The sequence below is a fragment of the Thamnophis sirtalis genome, unplaced genomic scaffold (genome assembly GCF_051295495.1).
Source record: "Thamnophis sirtalis isolate CommonGarterSnake01/CBP01778 unplaced genomic scaffold, rThaSir2_p1.2 scaffold_14, whole genome shotgun sequence".
NCBI classification, from domain to species: domain Eukaryota; kingdom Metazoa; phylum Chordata; class Lepidosauria; order Squamata; family Natricidae; genus Thamnophis; species Thamnophis sirtalis.
The window spans coordinates 49,521,744-49,538,926 of NW_028261394.1; the positions used below are offsets into that span (position 1 = coordinate 49,521,744).

A 17,183-nucleotide genomic window follows, 5' to 3' on the forward strand; every position below is an offset into this window, starting at 1 on the left:
ACGAAAACCGGAGTGTACATTGTATTCCTGTACAGCAGGACTCAACATACAAGGTACTTAAGAAATATTCCTTATGTACAAGAACTCCTAGTAGTAGAAAATCAACTTGTATCAGTATTGCAGTAATTATCAAGTCAGAAGGCTACAAGAATTGATGAAATATGTTTGGAAATAAAGCAAGCAACAGAAGAAGAATCAGTGAAGCCAGTAAAACCAAACCATATCAGCCAATCTTGAGATCAGCACAGTGGCCCACAGATTGTTCGAGGTTGGTTGACATCAGTATTAAAGAAGACTTAAGTAAGCGGGCAAACTATTATAGTTCCTTAACACTTAGAATCATGAATTCAGATTAGAGTACTGCATGGAAAAAAAAGTCTAGACGTCAAGCTGGCCCTAGGGAAAAAAACTGTTGCTGATGCACACAGTATTATTGAGAAAGTCAGAAAATAACCAAGAAACGTCAATATGTTTCAATGATTATGGAAAGATGAGCAATTGTGTCAACTTAAGTCAAGCTGTGGAATGTCCTTAAGAAAATGGGAATTCCAGAATAATATCATGTGTCTTCATGTGAAACTTACGCACAGAGTAGAAAATGACAATCCAGATTGCAAAACGGACTGGTTTGAGTTAGGGACAAGGACGACTAGGCGGCAAAAGATGAAGACCCCCATTCCAAACTTCCTCCCACCCAAGAGTGCTGCGCTTCCAAGAAAGATCTACACGACGCATCACGCAGCAAGGGCAATCCTGTTCTTGATTGCCTGCACTCAACACAGGCTTCATTTAAAAATCATCACCGCCAGCCTTTCTCTGAGAAAGCTCCTTGGAGCCTAGAACAGTTGATGATTTGCATTTGGATTTTTTGAAACGTGAACTGTGACTTGATGCTCCCACCTTTTCCTTTGGGCTTGGATTAAGTTCACTAAAGTTAATTAGAATTTGGAACTGTGGTTGTGTACATATGTTAAGAAAGGGTAAAACTTAAATGTGTGTAACTTGAGATAGAATATATACTGAAAAGATGAGTACAATTTTAACTACAAATGGCAACAGGGATAGCAAACACATTGAATAGTTTCAGCTTCAACTATAAAGGAATCGGCAGTTAAGAAATATAGCAGACTAGTACTTGGTAGGGTAAAATGAAGATCTTGGAAAAGATAGGTAGATGCTGGGATGTGTCTATACTTAAAAATATTAGAATTGTGCAGGCAATGGCTTCTCTTTTGACGCCATGGAAGTAAAAATATTGAAAGAAGGCGTATTGGAGAAAAAATATCAGGTTGCCGAGGAATGATAATGACTTGATGGTACATAACCACAAATGAAACCAATTGCCTGACATAAGGGACAGTTTCACCCAGAGATACTATATTTAGAGTAAAATGATTGATTCAGCTGAATCATTACAAATTTAAAAAGATTCCTCTCTGTCTCCTATGGAAGTAAAAATAATTTTGCAATCTCTCTAGGGTATCCCTGAATGAGTTTGTACTGTCTGAAAATGTCTTTTGTACCCTTAATCTTACAATGCTATTTTATAAAAAAAGGAAACCTGAATACATAGCAGTATTGCAAAATTTTTGTGACAGTAACTTTAATTGTTGCTTCTTAAGCAAAATTCAATAAAAGCAACACGCTAACCAAGATAAACATATCAGCATCCTTAGGGTATTACAGAAACTGCCATTTCTATGAAACTCTAATTATTAATTATGCTAATATTTAATTTCAAAATCCCTCTCCCATCATTAATTCTTTATCTATGGTTGCATCTGTATTTGAATAATGCCATTAAATATGTCCCAGCGCAAAGGATGTAATGAAATTTACAGCTATGGTTACACGTGTAATGGAAAAATAAAATTTTATAAATTACTAAGCTAACAAACAAAAATCTATCAATATATTAAATCAACCCAGTGACAAATGAAAAATGCCCCTTGGGGTCATGATGAAGAACAGGAGGCTATTTACAAAGCAGCAGGATGGAAATGAAATCAGAAACCAAAGGTGTTTTCTCCACTGTAAGCCACGTACAAGAAGCCATCCTCATCCTTCTCCTTCTCATAAAGCTGTCCCATGGTTAAACTGTAAGGGGGAAAAAGCAAGTAAGCCATCACGCACCAACAAAACTGGAATGTGCAAATCGAAAAACGGGGTGGGCGGGTGGATGAGCTTTGAAAGTATGAATTTGGATACCTTGTTAAACAAATCCATTAAATAAAAAGGCTTAACCTTTTTCCCACAATAAATATTGTCTTCTCTTGACCGTGTAGAGAAACCAGAGAGAGCAGAAATTTGACATAATTAGCTCTTTTGTACTTTGGTGCAAAGTGAAAAAAAAAAGGGAAGTAACAGAAAAGAAAGTCCTGTATAGTGGATTAAATAGTGCAGTAGAATAAAAATGGAAACTTGATAACAGCTTCCTTAAATTAACCTCTAACCCTAATCTGATTTTCAAGTACAAGGATTAGCAAGCGGTGTACATCCCACCCTGGTGTCTCAGCTCCCACAATCTTATGCCACTCACTATATTGGCTAGAGCTAATAGTTGAGTCTCCACTATAAGTACTTTGTACAGGGATAGGGACATCAAAACAACAGAACCAAGCATGATTAATTGTAGTGAAATAATTAATAGAATTTAACATGAATGTCGTCTAGGAAACATTAGCCCTAGCCAATGGAGAGAAGAAGCCTGTTCTACTTTAGGAAGTGGCTACATCCACTACATCCAAGCGGATTTTATAGGACCACTCCACAATTTCCAGAAACGAAAGGATGACTTTTGTCCTATTACTACACACACACACACAGAGACGCAACCTCACCTCGACTGGGGGACCGTCTTGTCTACAAAGAGAAATATGGCCTTCTCGGAGGGCAACTGGATCCGCTTCCTGATGATCCACATGAACTGAGCCACGGTTATGTCCGAGGGAACCAGGTACTTCCTCTTGTCGATGTCCACAATCTGGGATCCAGACACCTTTTCCACGATCACCTGCATCGAGACGGAAGAAATTGATCTCGGCCAGCAGCCCCTTCAGCGCTTCCTTCAGCCCCGTCACGGAAGCGCCCGGGAGGGGAGACGAGCAACACGGGCGCGCCAGTCTTCCCAGGGACGACCCACCGGGGAAGGCTCCTGGCGCCTCCCGTTCCCTGGGAGAGAAGGGCCTGCCAGTCCTTGCGGAGCCCTCCGCCTCCCGGGAAGAGCCTGGCGGGCCGCTGGCGTGGGGCTGGCTCGGGGAGGAGCCTCCGGGAAATAACAAGGCCGCCGCCCGTCCTGGGCATGCCGGGGCCCCCTCGAGCGCCCCCCGGGCGGCCTCTGCCCTCGAGCGAAGCCCGCTTCCCGTTCCGCCGACTCACCGGGACGCGGTCGGGGTACTTGGCTCGGATCTTGGCGGACTCCACGCACCGATGCTCTGCGGAGAAGGCCAGGAGAGCCGCGTCAGGCGCCCGAGCCCGCCCCGCCTACCCGCCCGCCCCTCCCTCACGGCGCGGCCCGCTTACCCAGCGCGTGGTCCTCCTTGAACATCCACTTCATGGTCGGGCGAGGCGGGCGGGCGGCGAGCGGGGCGATCGGCGGGCGGGCGGGCGAGTCGGGCCTGCGATCCTCCAGCAGCTCCTCGGCAGCCGCAGCAGCCCCTTTGCGCACGGGGGGGCGGGACTTCCGCCGACGCTCACTCGGGCGCGCCCTCCGCCGCGGCGATTGGCTGGCAGGGCGGCGCGTCCGTCGCCGTGGAGACGGCGGCATGGCCTGGCTGGAGGTGGCGGCGGGCGGCGGGCGGCGGCAGCGGGCCCGGCTGTGCTCCCTGTCGGCGCTGGGGTTGCTGCTGCTGGGCGCGCTCACCTACGTGCCGCCCCTGTTGGTGGCCTACCGGAGCCACGGTGGGTTCGGCGGAGGGGGCGCCCCGCGCGGGACTGCCGGGCACCCGCCCTCCGGTCTCACTCGCTCTCTTGTCTCCGGCAGGCTTCTGGCTCTCGCGGAGCAGCTACGCCGAGCAGCCCAACGTCCGCTTCCGGCACGAGGTGCTTCTGGCCGCGCTGACGGAGGGCGGCGGGCCGCTGGGCTGGAGCTCCTTCGCCGCCTGCAATCGCCTGCTGGGCGCCCGCCTGCGCATCCCGCTCGTCTCGGTACGGCGGGGACCGAGCCCCGTCCCGGAAAGCGCTGGGCCGCCCCCGCGGGAGCGCGTTCCTGCGCGGGGTCGGAGGCCGTCCGTGGTGGGCTTTGCTGAAGCTGCCTCTGCCCCGTCGAGGGAGGCGGGTTAAGAGTTTGGGTCTGCCCGTGTTTCTTCCTCTCTGTCTTCCAGGCTCGGGAGGAAGACTCCGACCAAGATGGAGCGATGGACCTGCTGCGTTTCCGGCTGGAGCTTCCGCTGCTCCCCTCTGAACGGGTGGTGGGGATTCAGCTCCTGCTGACTTTCTCCTACGAGTTGCACGTGAGTGCGCTCAAGTGTCCCCAGCGGCCCTTTAGGCAGGAGGACCCTGGTCGTCCTTTGAAGCAGAAGAGCGTTTCTGTCCCGAGACGGGCAGAAAAACTGCTTTGCTGACGAGGAACCTGTTGCACTTTTTAGTGCATCTAAATTAGCATTAAACATTAGCGAATCTGCTTTTAGAAACATGTATTGATGTGTGGTATTGTTCATTGTCAGAGGCTCTGGGTAACTAATGATCATTTCTCTCCTCCAAAGCAGAGTGATAAAGCAGAGCCAGTTTGGTCTAGTGGTGAAGGCTAGAAGCCAGGAGAGGCTGAGTTCTAGTCCTGACATAGGCACAAAAGCTGGCTGGGTGACTTTGGGCCGGTCACTGTCTCGGCCCAACTTGCCTAATAGGGTATTTCTTATGGAGAAAATAGGAGGAGGAAGGAGTATTGTGTGTATTGGCTGCCTGGAGTTAATTATAAGCATTATAAAGGTGGGATATAAATAAAATTATGTAGAGTGCAGGTCTGGAGAGAAACTGAGCAGGTAGCTTAATAGTTACAGTACTCTGGATACTCAGTTTGAGAAAAGACTAGATATACATAACAGTGCATAATCTAGGAAAAATGAACACAGGAGCATTTTTCACAGAATACTGAAACGTTTTCGTGTAATAAAATTGAATAGTGGAAAAATTAGGATGGATAAATGGAACCCTATTGATTGGTGCCAATTTGGGTGGTTTAAAAGGCAATTGCATTTATAGAGGGCATTGCTTCCTATGTATAATGCAGTAGTGGGTGTGGTATACACAGTATATCTAAATGCTGTTTCTGAGGAAATGTGCAGTTCTGTTCATGTCCTATGTTGAGTTTGCCTTGTGATTGGTATTGAAATAGAAATGTTGTGGATTGTACATCTTTTAAAACGTCCTTACACCATAAATTTAAAAATTGCAACTACTTTTATTTTTTTTTAGATTCTTTAAATCTTTGGGAATTCTATATATAGCTGCTTGGTCTAACCACTAGACTCTACATTTCTCAGTAATTCTAATTTTAATTTTTGTGATGTCATCCTAAAATTGTGATGTAAACTATCTCCCCATCTTTCTGGTTTATTTGCTGCTTTCATTTCAGAGAATATCCACCTTTGTGATGCAGAGCATGGCTTTTTTACAGTCTTTTTCCCCTGTGCCAGGATCACAGGTATTTGTAAACGGAGATCTCAAACTTCATCAGCGGCAACCCCTTCACCATGCTGGGCTGGATAGCAGATACAATGTGAGTGATGTCCTCCCCATCTCACTTTCTTCAATCGGTTCTGTTGTCCTTTGCCTATTTTTTCTTCCGCAACTGCTGTGGCTGAAGTCATACATTATATTCAATGAATTCTGCTTAAGAAATTTGTGTTGCTGAGCAAGTATGAAAATTCTATAAAATCTAAGGAGATGTCAGAAAATAAAGGCCATATGGAGGCAAGTAACAGCAGAAGCTGTGATCCTGTTTGAAATTTTGACCTGAGAGATTTTTTTCAGAATGTTTATTGATAATAACCGTTGTTTTGTGTACTACCTGTCCTCGTTTAGTGATCACAATTGGGACTGGTTGTTAAGCGAAGCAGTAGCTAAGTGAAACTGAGTATGATTATAATCTTACTTCAGCTTTCCTTTTTTTAAATGTTAATTTCAAAGATTAAAAACTGTAGGGGAAAAAGTATTGTTAGATGCAAAATTAAAAAGAAAGCAAACCCATAAAAACATATAATCTTCCTCCTTAAAAAAATGTTATTTGGATGCATACAGTATTTGGTTTTATGAATATTGTTAGTATATGTTTGGTCAATTAGCAATTTACAGAAAAATTTTAAGCAATTAAGAAAGGCTTTGTGTTTATATGAAACCAAGTTTTCTTTTTACCCAATAGCGTATAAGAATACAAGTTAATCCAACATAGAAATCTGTATGGTATCATAACACTTGGTATATGCTTACAAGTATTCATCACGCGTTCTGATGTAAGTTAACAATTAGTAAGATCCTGTGTCCAATGCAAAATTCTCTCACTATGACAGGTATCTGTGATCAATAGTACAAGTCCTTTTGCCCAAGACTATGATTTTGTGAACATCGTTGAAACATATCAGAAGAGGAATGGTGAGTTTTCCCAGAGGTTGTAGGTTTTCATACGCAAAACATTTCTGCCCTTTCTCAGTTCACTTGGCTTAATATTAATTACAATTTTTTCCTTTACAGTTACAACAGTTTTGGCTGGCCCCAGTCCCATTTGGGTGACTGGAAGATCACAAGATCAGCCATTTGTGATCCAGGCCTTCATCCATTATCCGATGGAATTGATTGTATATCCTTTGGCTACCAGTCGGTGACAGTTGTTGGTTTTTTTGAATGATGGTTTATGGCACTTGGCCTCAGTCACTAATACAGCTGTGGTCGTTGTATCAAGACTTGTAGCTTGCCTAACATTAGGTAGCTGTGTTAGAAAAATGCCACGTAACTCAAACAGGATGCGTCTCTAGAGAATGTTTCTAGCATTTTTAAAAAAAGTTTAGAGGTTTTATGGTACATTTTATATTGGTCTGGGGGAAAGGAGACCTTGGGGGTTCTCATTTCTTGACTGTCCCTCGCCACTCTTGGGGGGAGGCGGGATGTTTCCCAGTTCACACAACTAGCCAAAAGAATCGGAAGTGCACACTCAGATTCCAAATACTCCTTGACTTTTTAGTACATATCAGCCAGGCTTCTGGGAGATTATGAAGTTTGCCTGGATACAGTACATTAGCATCCTCCTGATTTTTTTGTGGATTTTTGAAAGAATAAAAATCTTCCTTCTTCAAAATCAAGTGCTGAACACAGTGCCGGTGTCTCCGCTTCCCCCGCCGCAGTCCTATAAAGAGCACAAATCCTGACCAAGCCTGCATAGAGGAAGAACTTTGCTCTCAGTGGCCTCCACTGCTTTGCATTTGGAAGATGAGGCTTTCCACAGGATGGGTTTATGTATTATTTTGCAAAGTTTATCAGTATAGATTTTCTTTCCTGTCCTATTTTCAGAAATCTGTTTGTTATTATGGTCTATCAGATGGCATAACTATAATACAGTGACAAGATGAACAATTTAATGAAAGTTATACAAATGAGTTTTATTGTAAGTACATAACTGAATCCCAATCTTGATGGCAAAGTCCTTTAGAAGGAATTAACTACAGAAACAAAAAGAGAGCTCCACCCTTGATTTTCTCTATAGGAATACTGAAATAAAGAATGCCTTTTTCCTTTCTGTTTGCAAAATCCTAAGGAGAAAATTAAGGGAATAAGGGTGATCATCCGCTAGGAGCTGCTGTTGTTCCAGAAAGCTTGATTTCTTTCACCTGGCCTGCAGGTCCAATGAACCATGCCAGATAGATGGATAGGGAGGGAAACCTTTACAGGCAAATGAAAGGGTTACTCCAAAGCAAGTTCCAATTGGGTGCACCCTGCTTGGAGCAGACCTTTTATGCAATTTTGAAAGGCGTTCATTGTCAATGGGAAGACATAACATCATTGACCAGTCATTAAGAGGGATATCACGCATACATATTGAGTGGGCATAGTAACTCAGTTTAAAGGTTACAAGGTACGTTACAGGGTAGGTTGAGACCTTTTTCTTATCAATCTTATCAGTAACAACATTCCTAACATGGTACCAGGTCATCATTCTAGGGAACCAAGGATTCCTGAACAGGAAGGCAGATGGTTTTCAACTCAGTGTTATTTCTGCCTGTAAAAACCTAACTCTGGATATATATGCATAATGATGCGATTTCTCCGTGGGTCGCCCATGAGGCCAATGATGAAGGAAGACTCGGAGGCAGGTCTCTCTCGGGATGGGCCGACACGGAATAGAATCCGGAGGCCTCTTTTATTGAGCATACACAAGGAAAGGGTGGATTCACATGGTCTATGTGGACCAATCATGGTTGTACAAGTCTATGGTATATGGTAACTCATTTACTTCCATGTAGACCTAAAGAATACCCATAGTCAATAAATCTTCTATCATTGTGTAAACTTCCAATCCTTAATGTTTGAGAGTTAAACAGTTGTAACCCCTGATTTAATCAAGCTTGTAATTAAGAGTCTGTGATTACTGATCTGCTTAGTGTTAAGGTTCTGTAATTACTAATTTACTTAATGCCTAGAGTTAACCAGTTTGCTTTACTGATTCAATCATATGGTTAATCATTGCTTCTATTCTATACGCGTTTCAGCATAGCTAATGTATGCCTGCGCGTATTGCAACATCTCCTTTTGTTTTAAATTTTGAGGAGTCGGAAAGGAGTATTGTCTTTCTCTGGATCTTCATCAGAGAAGGCTATTAGCAGGGCTTTGTGTTGCGAATCAAGTGTTGCTGTGTTAATGTTTTTGCCCTGTGAAATACTTTCTACTGTGGACTGAATGATGATTCGGATCACTGGGATTAAGCAGGGCAAAAGGAGAAACCCTAGGAGCGCCATGCCTGCCATGAAGGCGGCTTGTTTCCAATTGCGAAAAATTCCTCCCAGGAAGCCTGCATCATCCATTAATCCTGTCCACTTTTGCACGGGTACGTGAACCAATTTCCGCAAGTCCGCGGTGAGATCGGCCACTACCTTGCCAGTTTCATCAATTTGAAGACAGCAATTTGTAAGATTAAATTTCCCACATATTCCCCTTCCTTTTGTTTTTTCTTCAAAACATGTGAGTGGAATGCACTGTATAAACTGTGTGTGGAGGAGATAGTTTCAATCTAATTCTGAATGGTCTCTCTCTCTCTCTCTCTCTCTCTCTCTCTCTCTCTCTCTCTCCCTCCCTCCCTCCCTCCCTCCCTCCCTCCCTCCCTCCCTCTCTCTCTCTCTCTCTCTTGGATCAATTTTCACCCTCCCCTATAGTCTTTACAGCTGTCTTCTGAGGATAGAAGAAAGTCTTTTGGTCTTTACTTCTCCATCTCAGAGTCCATTCTTTCATATCTGCTGGATGGCATTAAGGCTTAGCTTGCTGGTAAGAGTGGTCAGTCAGGTTTGGTCTGTCCCAGGCTTGGCTAAGTTTTTTCTCATCATGTCAGATTTTATCAGGATGCAATCACCAGCAGCCAATTCAAGAGTTAGCAGTCCTTTGTGTCTTAGGTGAAGAAAAAGAGAAGCCAAGTATACAGTTCTTTATAGACATATCTTTAGTCCCATGTTGTGGAATCTCACCCATTCTGTCCAAATGTGGAAATCCAAACATTATTCCAGAAGGCAGACGATGTAAATTTCATGGAACATGACATTCCCACTGTTTCTATGATTGAAACACTTTTGCAGTAAGATGAGTAAATTTTCAAAAGAGACAACAACTTGTGTTGCAAACAAACAAACAAAATATCATAGGGTAGAGTACCTTGACTCACAAGCTTTTAAAAATGCACTCAGGTGTAAAAGACAAATGGAAGAAAAATAGCTTTTTTAAAAAAAAAAATGCAAGTAAAAAAGAGGTACTTTGAGTCAACACTCCAAATATTAGATTCCATTCAGATGGAAGCAAATTCTCATCAAGTATGTTAGAACTTTTACAAATGTAAGAAAAATATCTCAAAATCATTTCTGTTTATAGGTTTAATTAAGCATTTTAAACCTCAAAAAGTTCCAGAAGGAAAAGAGAAAAAATCAAAATTGTATTCAGAGCAGAAAAGGAAATGTAATTGCATAACTTTTATAGATGAAAAGATAACAGTGAAAGGTAAAGGTGAAGGAGCAAGTCACCCATTTACTCCAAATTTCTCAGAAGAGAGAGGAAATAAAAATTGGTTAAAATGAGCAGAAAACTTCAGCCACCCTTCAATGACCCAAAAGGAAGGAGGGAAAGAAGCGGGGGGAATGCACAGAGGCATTCACAGGTATCTCTGGGGGCATTTCATACACAGTTCACTGTAAAAATGAGCAAACACACACTCTCTAGGCATTTACTTAATGCCTAGAGTTAACCAGTTTGCTTTACTGATTCAATCATACGGTTAAATCTTTTTTTTCTGCATCTTTTGATTTGTTTTTTCTTTTCCTCCAACAAGTCTCTATTGACGAAAGTTTTTCTAGCTACTTCCATAGGCTCATTGAGGGGCTTCCCCAGTGCCCCTTCCAGCTTCTACAGCTTGTGTCGGATGACTGAGAAATAAAGGCCATAGCTAGCATCCGAGCATTTTCAGGAAGGTTAGTGGTTACCATAAAAAAAACACCTCAGGGCTTTCGGCAGAGTTCAGACATTTTAGTGGCTGGCTTTCCTCCCAGCCAGACAGCCCTTACAATTAACTGTTGATGATTACGTAGCAGAGTCAACTGGTGGGGGTCATAGGGGCTCCATCTCGGGTCCCTTGAAGGGAAGTGTTGCTCAATAAAGTCAGCTAGATTGGTGTGAGCAGGAACATCAGGTTCTATGATGTCAGGTTCTAGAATGTCAGACACTGCAATTCTAATCTTCTCCCTCTCTTCAGAGTGCTCTATCTCCTCTTCCTTCTTCTCCCAAAATTCTGGTGAGCTCAGAGGGTCCCCATCCTCTGTCCCTCTGACAGGACTTTCTTCTGACATCATAGAGGTCACACCGTCCAGCCCTCACTCTATCCACTCCACAGATGCTCGGCTTGTTGATGCCCTCCAGTCTCTTGAGCTACTAGGTGTGCCCCCCCTTTGGCATGGTCGTGGTGAGGGTCGTGGTGATCCTCTTCCTGTTTCCTCTTCCTGTTCTGGCAAGTCTTCTGGGGCACTAGCTAGGATTGGTGGTCTCTGCTTGGGACATTTGGGGTGTGCAACCCGAACAGCCATAAGAATACACTGTAGGCCTTTTGCATTTGTTTTTTTAGCCAAGCTGTCTCCTCAACAAATTGTACTACACGTCAATATATGGATCCTGTTTGATCAGGATCAAACACTAACCTATGGACATTCAAAGCTATGTTGGGATCAAAAATGCCTTTTTTGGGCCTCCCAAAACCAAAAGTGGGGCATTCAGATTCACAAAACTTTTTAAGCTCATGCCTGCTTCACTCAATGCCATAGTCCTGAGTCACATATCCTTCTTTAAAATGATTTAACATACATTGTAAGGGGTCAAGGGAACACTGCTGCCCACCCCCAACTCCTCCCAGGGTACCAGACAACAAGGATTTAGCAATCACCCCACACAGGCTTCTGACCCAGGATACCGGATGGACACGGCTATCGTAGGGAAATGCAGTAGCCCCCCTCAATCACACACACATACATACACATACACTAGACAATCCTCCCCAAAACCTTTCACCTAGTGAGGGAGATCAGGCCTCACCTCCGGCTCAACAAGGAGTCCGGGCCTAAATAGGGTTCCCACAGTACTTGCCTCATGTACTTGGCTTCCCTCCTGCGATGCTGGCCAGCCTTTTGATGCCTTTAGATGCCTGGTCTCTGGTCCTTCTCTGGTGGTTCTTGGAATCGCCAAACGCTGCTGCCAGAGCCCTCTGTCGCTGGGAAGTCCCTCGGATCAAACGGGTCCGTTGGCGCCAGGGAGGTTCCCCCTGACAAGATGACCTCTGACACCGGGGTGGATGTTCCAGAGGGTCCCAAAGACCCCTCAACTCCTGGCTGGCTCGCCAAAAATGTTGCAGCAGATTGTGGTTTGTAATCTACTTACGAAAGACCAGGACTTGAGACCACGAAGGAAGAGAAACAGGTTTATTGGATGCATCGAGTTCAGCGTGTTCACACATCAAAATCTGAACTGACCTGAGCTACGCCCAGGGCAGTGATTTTATACCTTTAATCAAACTTCATCAATCAGAGGGGGTTTAAAGAGGCATATTCATACAAAACGTAAAAACCCCTGTTCAGAACAGGGAAGTACATCTTGGAAAAATACAAAAGCAGATATTCATACCAACAGTTTTCTGCTCTATCTCTCACCCACATCTGGCTTCCTGTGGCTCCACTTTACAGGGTCTTGCCACACAGTTCAGCCCTATTTGTAATACTTATGAGGATGTGGGGGAGAAGGTTCACTGCAGCTAAAAGTCACCTTTGGGACTCTAGGGCACTGGACTAAAAGCCAAACTAAAACGAATTTATAAGGTCAATTCTATTAAGACCACCTAACCTGGCCAGCCACTGGTGGGTTTACCTGTGCAACCCATGCTGTATCAATTGCTTCTATTCTATACGCGTTTCAGCATAGCTAATGTATGCCTGCGCGTATTGCAACAGATTATCTTTTGAAAACCGTGCCACAAAATTTTATTTTCACGTATGCTGGTTAGTGTACATTTAAAGTGGCAAAGCCTTTATTCTGCATTCTCTATTCTATTCTTATTCTTATTGTATTAAAACATTTCAATCAATTGCAAGTTGAGGCCAGGTTCCATCCTTATCCCTTTGTGCTAAGCAATAAAGAGCACCTTAATATGTGTTTGTTAACATACAAATGTAAGGCTAAATAAATTGAGCCACTGGCCACCTTTCCACTTTTGCCAAACTTCCTCATCCCTTGCAAACATCAGCAATAAAGAGGAAAGCAAAACTTCTCCCACAACTTGGTGTCACCTGGTGAAGCTGTTTTGTGGATTTAAGGACACGCGTGGGGGAAGCTTCCTTTTCTCAACTGGCTCTAAGGCTTCTCGGCACTGAGGTTTCGCCGCGACGGTGGGACTGCAGGGAGGGAGCCCGTCCATTGGGCACTGCAGCCGGCCACCCCTCCAGGAGGGAAGAAGCAGCCCACCGCCTCCACCCTCCATAGGGCCAGCCCCTGATTGGCGCCTCCCGCCCCCTCCCCGCAGCCGTAGAGGAAAAGCCACGTCTGAATGCCGCTCATTGTATGCGGAGCCGGCGCCGCAGCCTCACCCTCCTGCCGCCTCCGGGCTAGCTGCGACCTCTAATCGCCCGCCGACAGATACTGAGGTTAGGGGCCGGGGTGGGCTGGTGCCGGGCGGGTGGAGCGGCTGGAAAAGAGGCTGCGATTCCAGGTGTCGGGACCGTCGGGAGCGACGGTCTTGTTGCGCCCTCTTCCTCCGACCGGGACGCGGAGCTTCTTGCCCGCGGGTACCTCAATCAGCTAGGTTAGCAAGTTGCGCTGGCGGACAGTCGCGCCTGCAGTACCGGGAGCCATGCAAACCTGGAGGGCACGGGGGGGGGGCGAGCGTCTGAATAGGGACGGGGAAGAGCGTCCGCACCGGCGCCTTGGTGCCGGCCGGCACAATTCTAAAACAGCTGCGCTATCGCAAGCCCGGAATCCTCCCTCCCGCATCCGCTCCGCGATTTTAGGCTAAATTCCAGGGCCGGGCGGGGCCGAGCTCCGAAGCCCAAACCTAGTGTGAACGGCTGCAGCTAAAACTAGCCCCCTCCCTTCAAAAGCAGTTGTGGAGAGACTTTTGGCCAAGAACACGGAAGAATTTTCCCCAATAGCCCTTAGACTTATATACCGCTTCACAGTGCTTTCCAGCCCTCTCTAAGCACTTTACAGAGTCAGCCTCTTGCCCCCAATAATCTGAGTCCTCCTTTTACCCACCTCGGAAGGATGGAAAGCTGAGTCAACCTTGAACCGTTCAGCATAGATGGAATCAAACTCCTGGCAATGTGAGCAGAGTTAGCCTGCAATACCGCATTCTAACCCCTGCGCCACCTGCCTCGCCTCTTAGGTATTTAAAATTGTTGTACCCAAGAACATTTTTCTTGTTAAATTCTTCTTGTACCCAAAGAGGAAATATTTCCCTTTTGTATTTTACTTGCTTTATGAGAGCTAAAGGAAACCTGAACCCCAAACTCTTAAATTTCTTCACTCCTGTAATATTAGAGATGAATTCTGTCCATATGAGTTTTAAGGCTGCATAGAGGAAAATATACTTCCATTGTTGCTAGAGTAAAGAATGCATATAAATTGGAATAGCAGAATTATTATCTAACTTGTATATTAATACCCCATATACACATTTCTTTTAGCTTTTCTCATCATTGTGGATCCATAACACGGTAATCTGGGATTCTCCATCATTTATCCAGAACCCAATCTGTAATTTGTAAAACTGCTAAAGCTTAATTCCATCAAACCGATGCTTTAAAAAGCGGCGATCATCTTCTCTCCATCATTCCAGTCATATTCAGCTTCACCCAGGATGCTGAGGCTCCGCCTTTCCAATGCCACAGTTGCAGTTATCTTGGCAATTCAGACAGGATTCCTAGTCTTTCTATATACTCAACAAGGTGGCTTCATTCCTCAGTCTATGGAAAAACCCGCCCAGGTGCACATCCTCATCCTTTCCTCTTGGAGGTCAGGCTCTTCCTTTGTGGGGCAACTCTTCAGTCAGCATCCCAATGTCTTCTATCTAATGGAACCAGCCTGGCATGTATGGGCAACCATGTACCAAAACAGCGCCACGGTCTTGCACATGGCAGTGCGGGATCTCATCCGGTCTGTCTTCAAGTGTGACATGTCAGTGTTTGACGCCTACATGCCCTGGAAGAGAAACAGAAATTTGTCTGATCTGTTCCAGTGGGCTGTGAGCCGGGCATTATGCACAGCGCCTGCTTGTAAATTCTTTCAACGGACTGATATTACTGGGGAAAGTGCTTGCAAAACTCTCTGCGGCAAGTATCCTTTCAGTAAAGCGGAAGAGGCCTGCAAAACCTATAGCCACGTTGTCCTAAAGGAAGTCCGTTTCTTTGACCTCAAAGTCCTCTATCCACTCCTTGCTGACCCCTCTCTGAACCTCAAAATCATACATCTGGTCCGTGACCCAAGGGCTGTCCTGAAGTCTCGGGAACAGTCTGTCAAAGCCCTTGCCCGTGACAATGGAATAATTCTGGGCATAAATAGCAGCAGAGTGGATGATGGTGGCTTTAAAGTCCTGCAGAAAATTTGTAGAAGCCACGTTCAGATCTATGAAACAGCTAGTCAGAAGCCTCCATTATTTTTAAAAGATCGTTATTTATTGATCCGATATGAAGACATCGTACGGGATCCTTTAATGGAAATTACTGCAATGTATACATTTACAGATCTTCCATTGACCCAGAAACTTGAGAATTGGATCTATAATATTACACACGGACAAGGACCGAGTAAGAAGAAAGAAGCTTTCCAGATCACTTCTCGAGACGCGCTCAATGTTTCCCAGGCATGGAGAAATGTTCTTTCATTCCAGAAAGTCCAAAAAGTACAAGAAGTTTGTAGAGGTGCTTTAAATATACTCGGTTATCAATTTGTAAATTCTGAGAAAGAGCAGAAAGATTTGTCTTTAGATCTAATATTACCAAATCGGAGAAGCCAATTTCACTGGGCATTGTTTCGTGAAAACTAATTCAAATATTCCTTTGTTCATTTATCAAATACCGTGAAAAGATTTGTTGGTTTCAATACATCTGAGTTCTATCAAACCAAGGAATTGTATATTTTGTTGCTTTTTCAAATTAATAATGCATAACTTCCAGACTAGTTTTCATCTGTGTATGGTTATAATTTTTATATGCTACCAAATGCCTCCTCGCTTTTTGTTTTTCTAAGCGTTCTTTCATATACAGGACTGTAATATTACTGATAAAGAATCATGCTTGGTTGGAGGGGTTGAGAATTTGTCGCTCTGAAATGTTAATGCACTCAAACTTCTACACGCCCCAGAGAATAACAGGAATAGAAATCCAGCGATTGGAAGGATTTATTTCATTATATACTATATTTTTACAAACTGTATTTCCTTTATTTGTGTACCCCAACATGCCACAGCTCTAAAATTGTCTCTGCATTTATTATACTCCTATTTTTTTGAATATGGGCATCCCTGATTATTTTTAATAGTGAGGATTAGTCCCTAAGGAAAATTAAATAGAAAATGTAATTGTTTTGCTATATAGTTGGAAATCAATATTCTTGGGCATCTTTTTATCATATTGAAAGTAGCACTATCCCACACCGGGCAGATGAATGTTACAAATGTGTGCGGTTTAATAACAGCCACCCGCAATCTCCCTTCCAGAAAGCCAGGCTCCCGGGCGGGTCTGGCTTGCTGTGCAGATTCACAGCTGGGCAAGAGGGTGGGAGTGCAATTGCCCAATAGTCACCAAGCCATTGGCAGTTCTGAAGGACATGACTGGGATCTTTAGTTTTGCCCAGAAGGCAGTTAGTCACACTCAATAAAGCGTGGGCGTGAAATGTAAGAGTTGAGGTTTATCTGCTTAAAAATTGTGATCGTAGTAAAGTTAACGCCTTGCTGATTTTGATTTTGTAGAAATTGTAGAAATTTGGCTCACTGGGTTTTTAAAAAGTTGGTAAACAAGAACTTGTCTTTTCAGCAACTACACAATAGAAAACAGATACTGAAAATCTTCACACCTAGATGCAAAACTAACTGGGAGAGAGTACTGTAACCAATACATTTATCACTCATAGAATGTTACTTAGAAAGAATACTTTCCGTTGATTAAACCTCACAGGCAATCTGTATATCGTATTGTTTGATCACTTACTTATTGATGCATCACATGTACACAATGTGCGGGTCATTTGTTTCTTTACACTATAACAACTCAACCCGAACACTTTTAGCTTTGCCTGAATTTCTTGGTGATTTGTATTTTCAGAAAACCAAGAAGCCCCTTTGAAAAGATAAAAGTGCATGTTTTCTCTCCAAAATTCAGGGAGTAGCTCCATGCCCACTCAGGGTGGCTGGGTTTTGAGACAACGCTTGGTTCTCAGTAATCAGGATGGAAAAATCCACTTAGGGTTAGGCC

The 17,183-nt window shown here is 44.1% G+C and overlaps 3 protein-coding genes across 3 annotated transcripts; 2 read left to right on the top strand and 1 right to left on the bottom strand.

The window, feature by feature from the left end:
* Positions 1 to 1,576: 1,576 nt before the first annotated feature.
* Positions 1,577 to 3,669, bottom strand: GABARAPL2 (GABA type A receptor associated protein like 2). The gene is made up of 4 exons (XM_014054522.2): positions 3,523 to 3,669; positions 3,379 to 3,434; positions 2,841 to 3,013; positions 1,577 to 2,097 (listed from the first exon to the last, which is right to left on the bottom strand). The coding sequence occupies exons 1-4, from the start codon at positions 3,554 to 3,556 to the stop codon at positions 2,007 to 2,009; spliced, it is 354 nt and encodes a 117-aa protein (XP_013909997.1). The 5' UTR covers positions 3,557 to 3,669; the 3' UTR covers positions 1,577 to 2,006.
* Positions 3,670 to 3,764: 95 nt separating this feature from the next.
* Positions 3,765 to 9,136, top strand: TMEM231 (transmembrane protein 231). The gene is made up of 7 exons (XM_087728746.1): positions 3,765 to 3,900; positions 3,983 to 4,146; positions 4,323 to 4,451; positions 5,573 to 5,716; positions 6,507 to 6,588; positions 6,688 to 6,793; positions 7,178 to 9,136. The coding sequence occupies exons 1-7, from the start codon at positions 3,765 to 3,767 to the stop codon at positions 7,356 to 7,358; spliced, it is 942 nt and encodes a 313-aa protein (XP_087584872.1). The 3' UTR covers positions 7,359 to 9,136.
* A 5,267-nt stretch (positions 9,137 to 14,403) lies between these two features.
* LOC106539672 (carbohydrate sulfotransferase 5) lies at positions 14,404 to 16,896 on the top strand. The gene has a single exon (XM_014054513.2). It carries the CDS (start codon positions 14,573 to 14,575, stop codon positions 15,755 to 15,757), a length of 1,185 nt encoding a protein of 394 aa, XP_013909988.2. The 5' UTR covers positions 14,404 to 14,572; the 3' UTR covers positions 15,758 to 16,896.
* Positions 16,897 to 17,183: the final 287 nt, after the last annotated feature.

Bases quoted from the DNA above. Each gene is read 5' to 3' on its own strand.
- GABARAPL2 (XM_014054522.2), bottom strand. From the start codon at position 3,556: ATGAAGTGGATGTTCAAGGAGGACCACGCGCTGG. The intron at 3,014-3,378 runs GTGAGTCGGCGG...GTCTCGATGCAG, and splicing joins AGTACCCCGACCGCGTCCCG to GTGATCGTGGAAAAGGTGTC. The intron at 2,098-2,840 runs GTGAGGTTGCGT...TCCCCCTTACAG, and splicing joins AAGACGGTCCCCCAGTCGAG to TTTAACCATGGGACAGCTTT.
- TMEM231 (XM_087728746.1), top strand. From the start codon at position 3,765: ATGGCCTGGCTGGAGGTGGCGGCGGGCGGCGGGCGGCGGCAGCGGGCC. The intron at 3,901-3,982 runs GTGGGTTCGGCG...TGTCTCCGGCAG, and splicing joins GGTGGCCTACCGGAGCCACG to GCTTCTGGCTCTCGCGGAGC. The intron at 6,794-7,177 runs ATATCCTTTGGC...ACTTTTTAGTAC, and splicing joins TATCCGATGGAATTGATTGT to ATATCAGCCAGGCTTCTGGG.
- LOC106539672 (XM_014054513.2), top strand. From the start codon at position 14,573: ATGCTGAGGCTCCGCCTTTCCAATGCCACAGTTGCAGTTATCTTGGCA.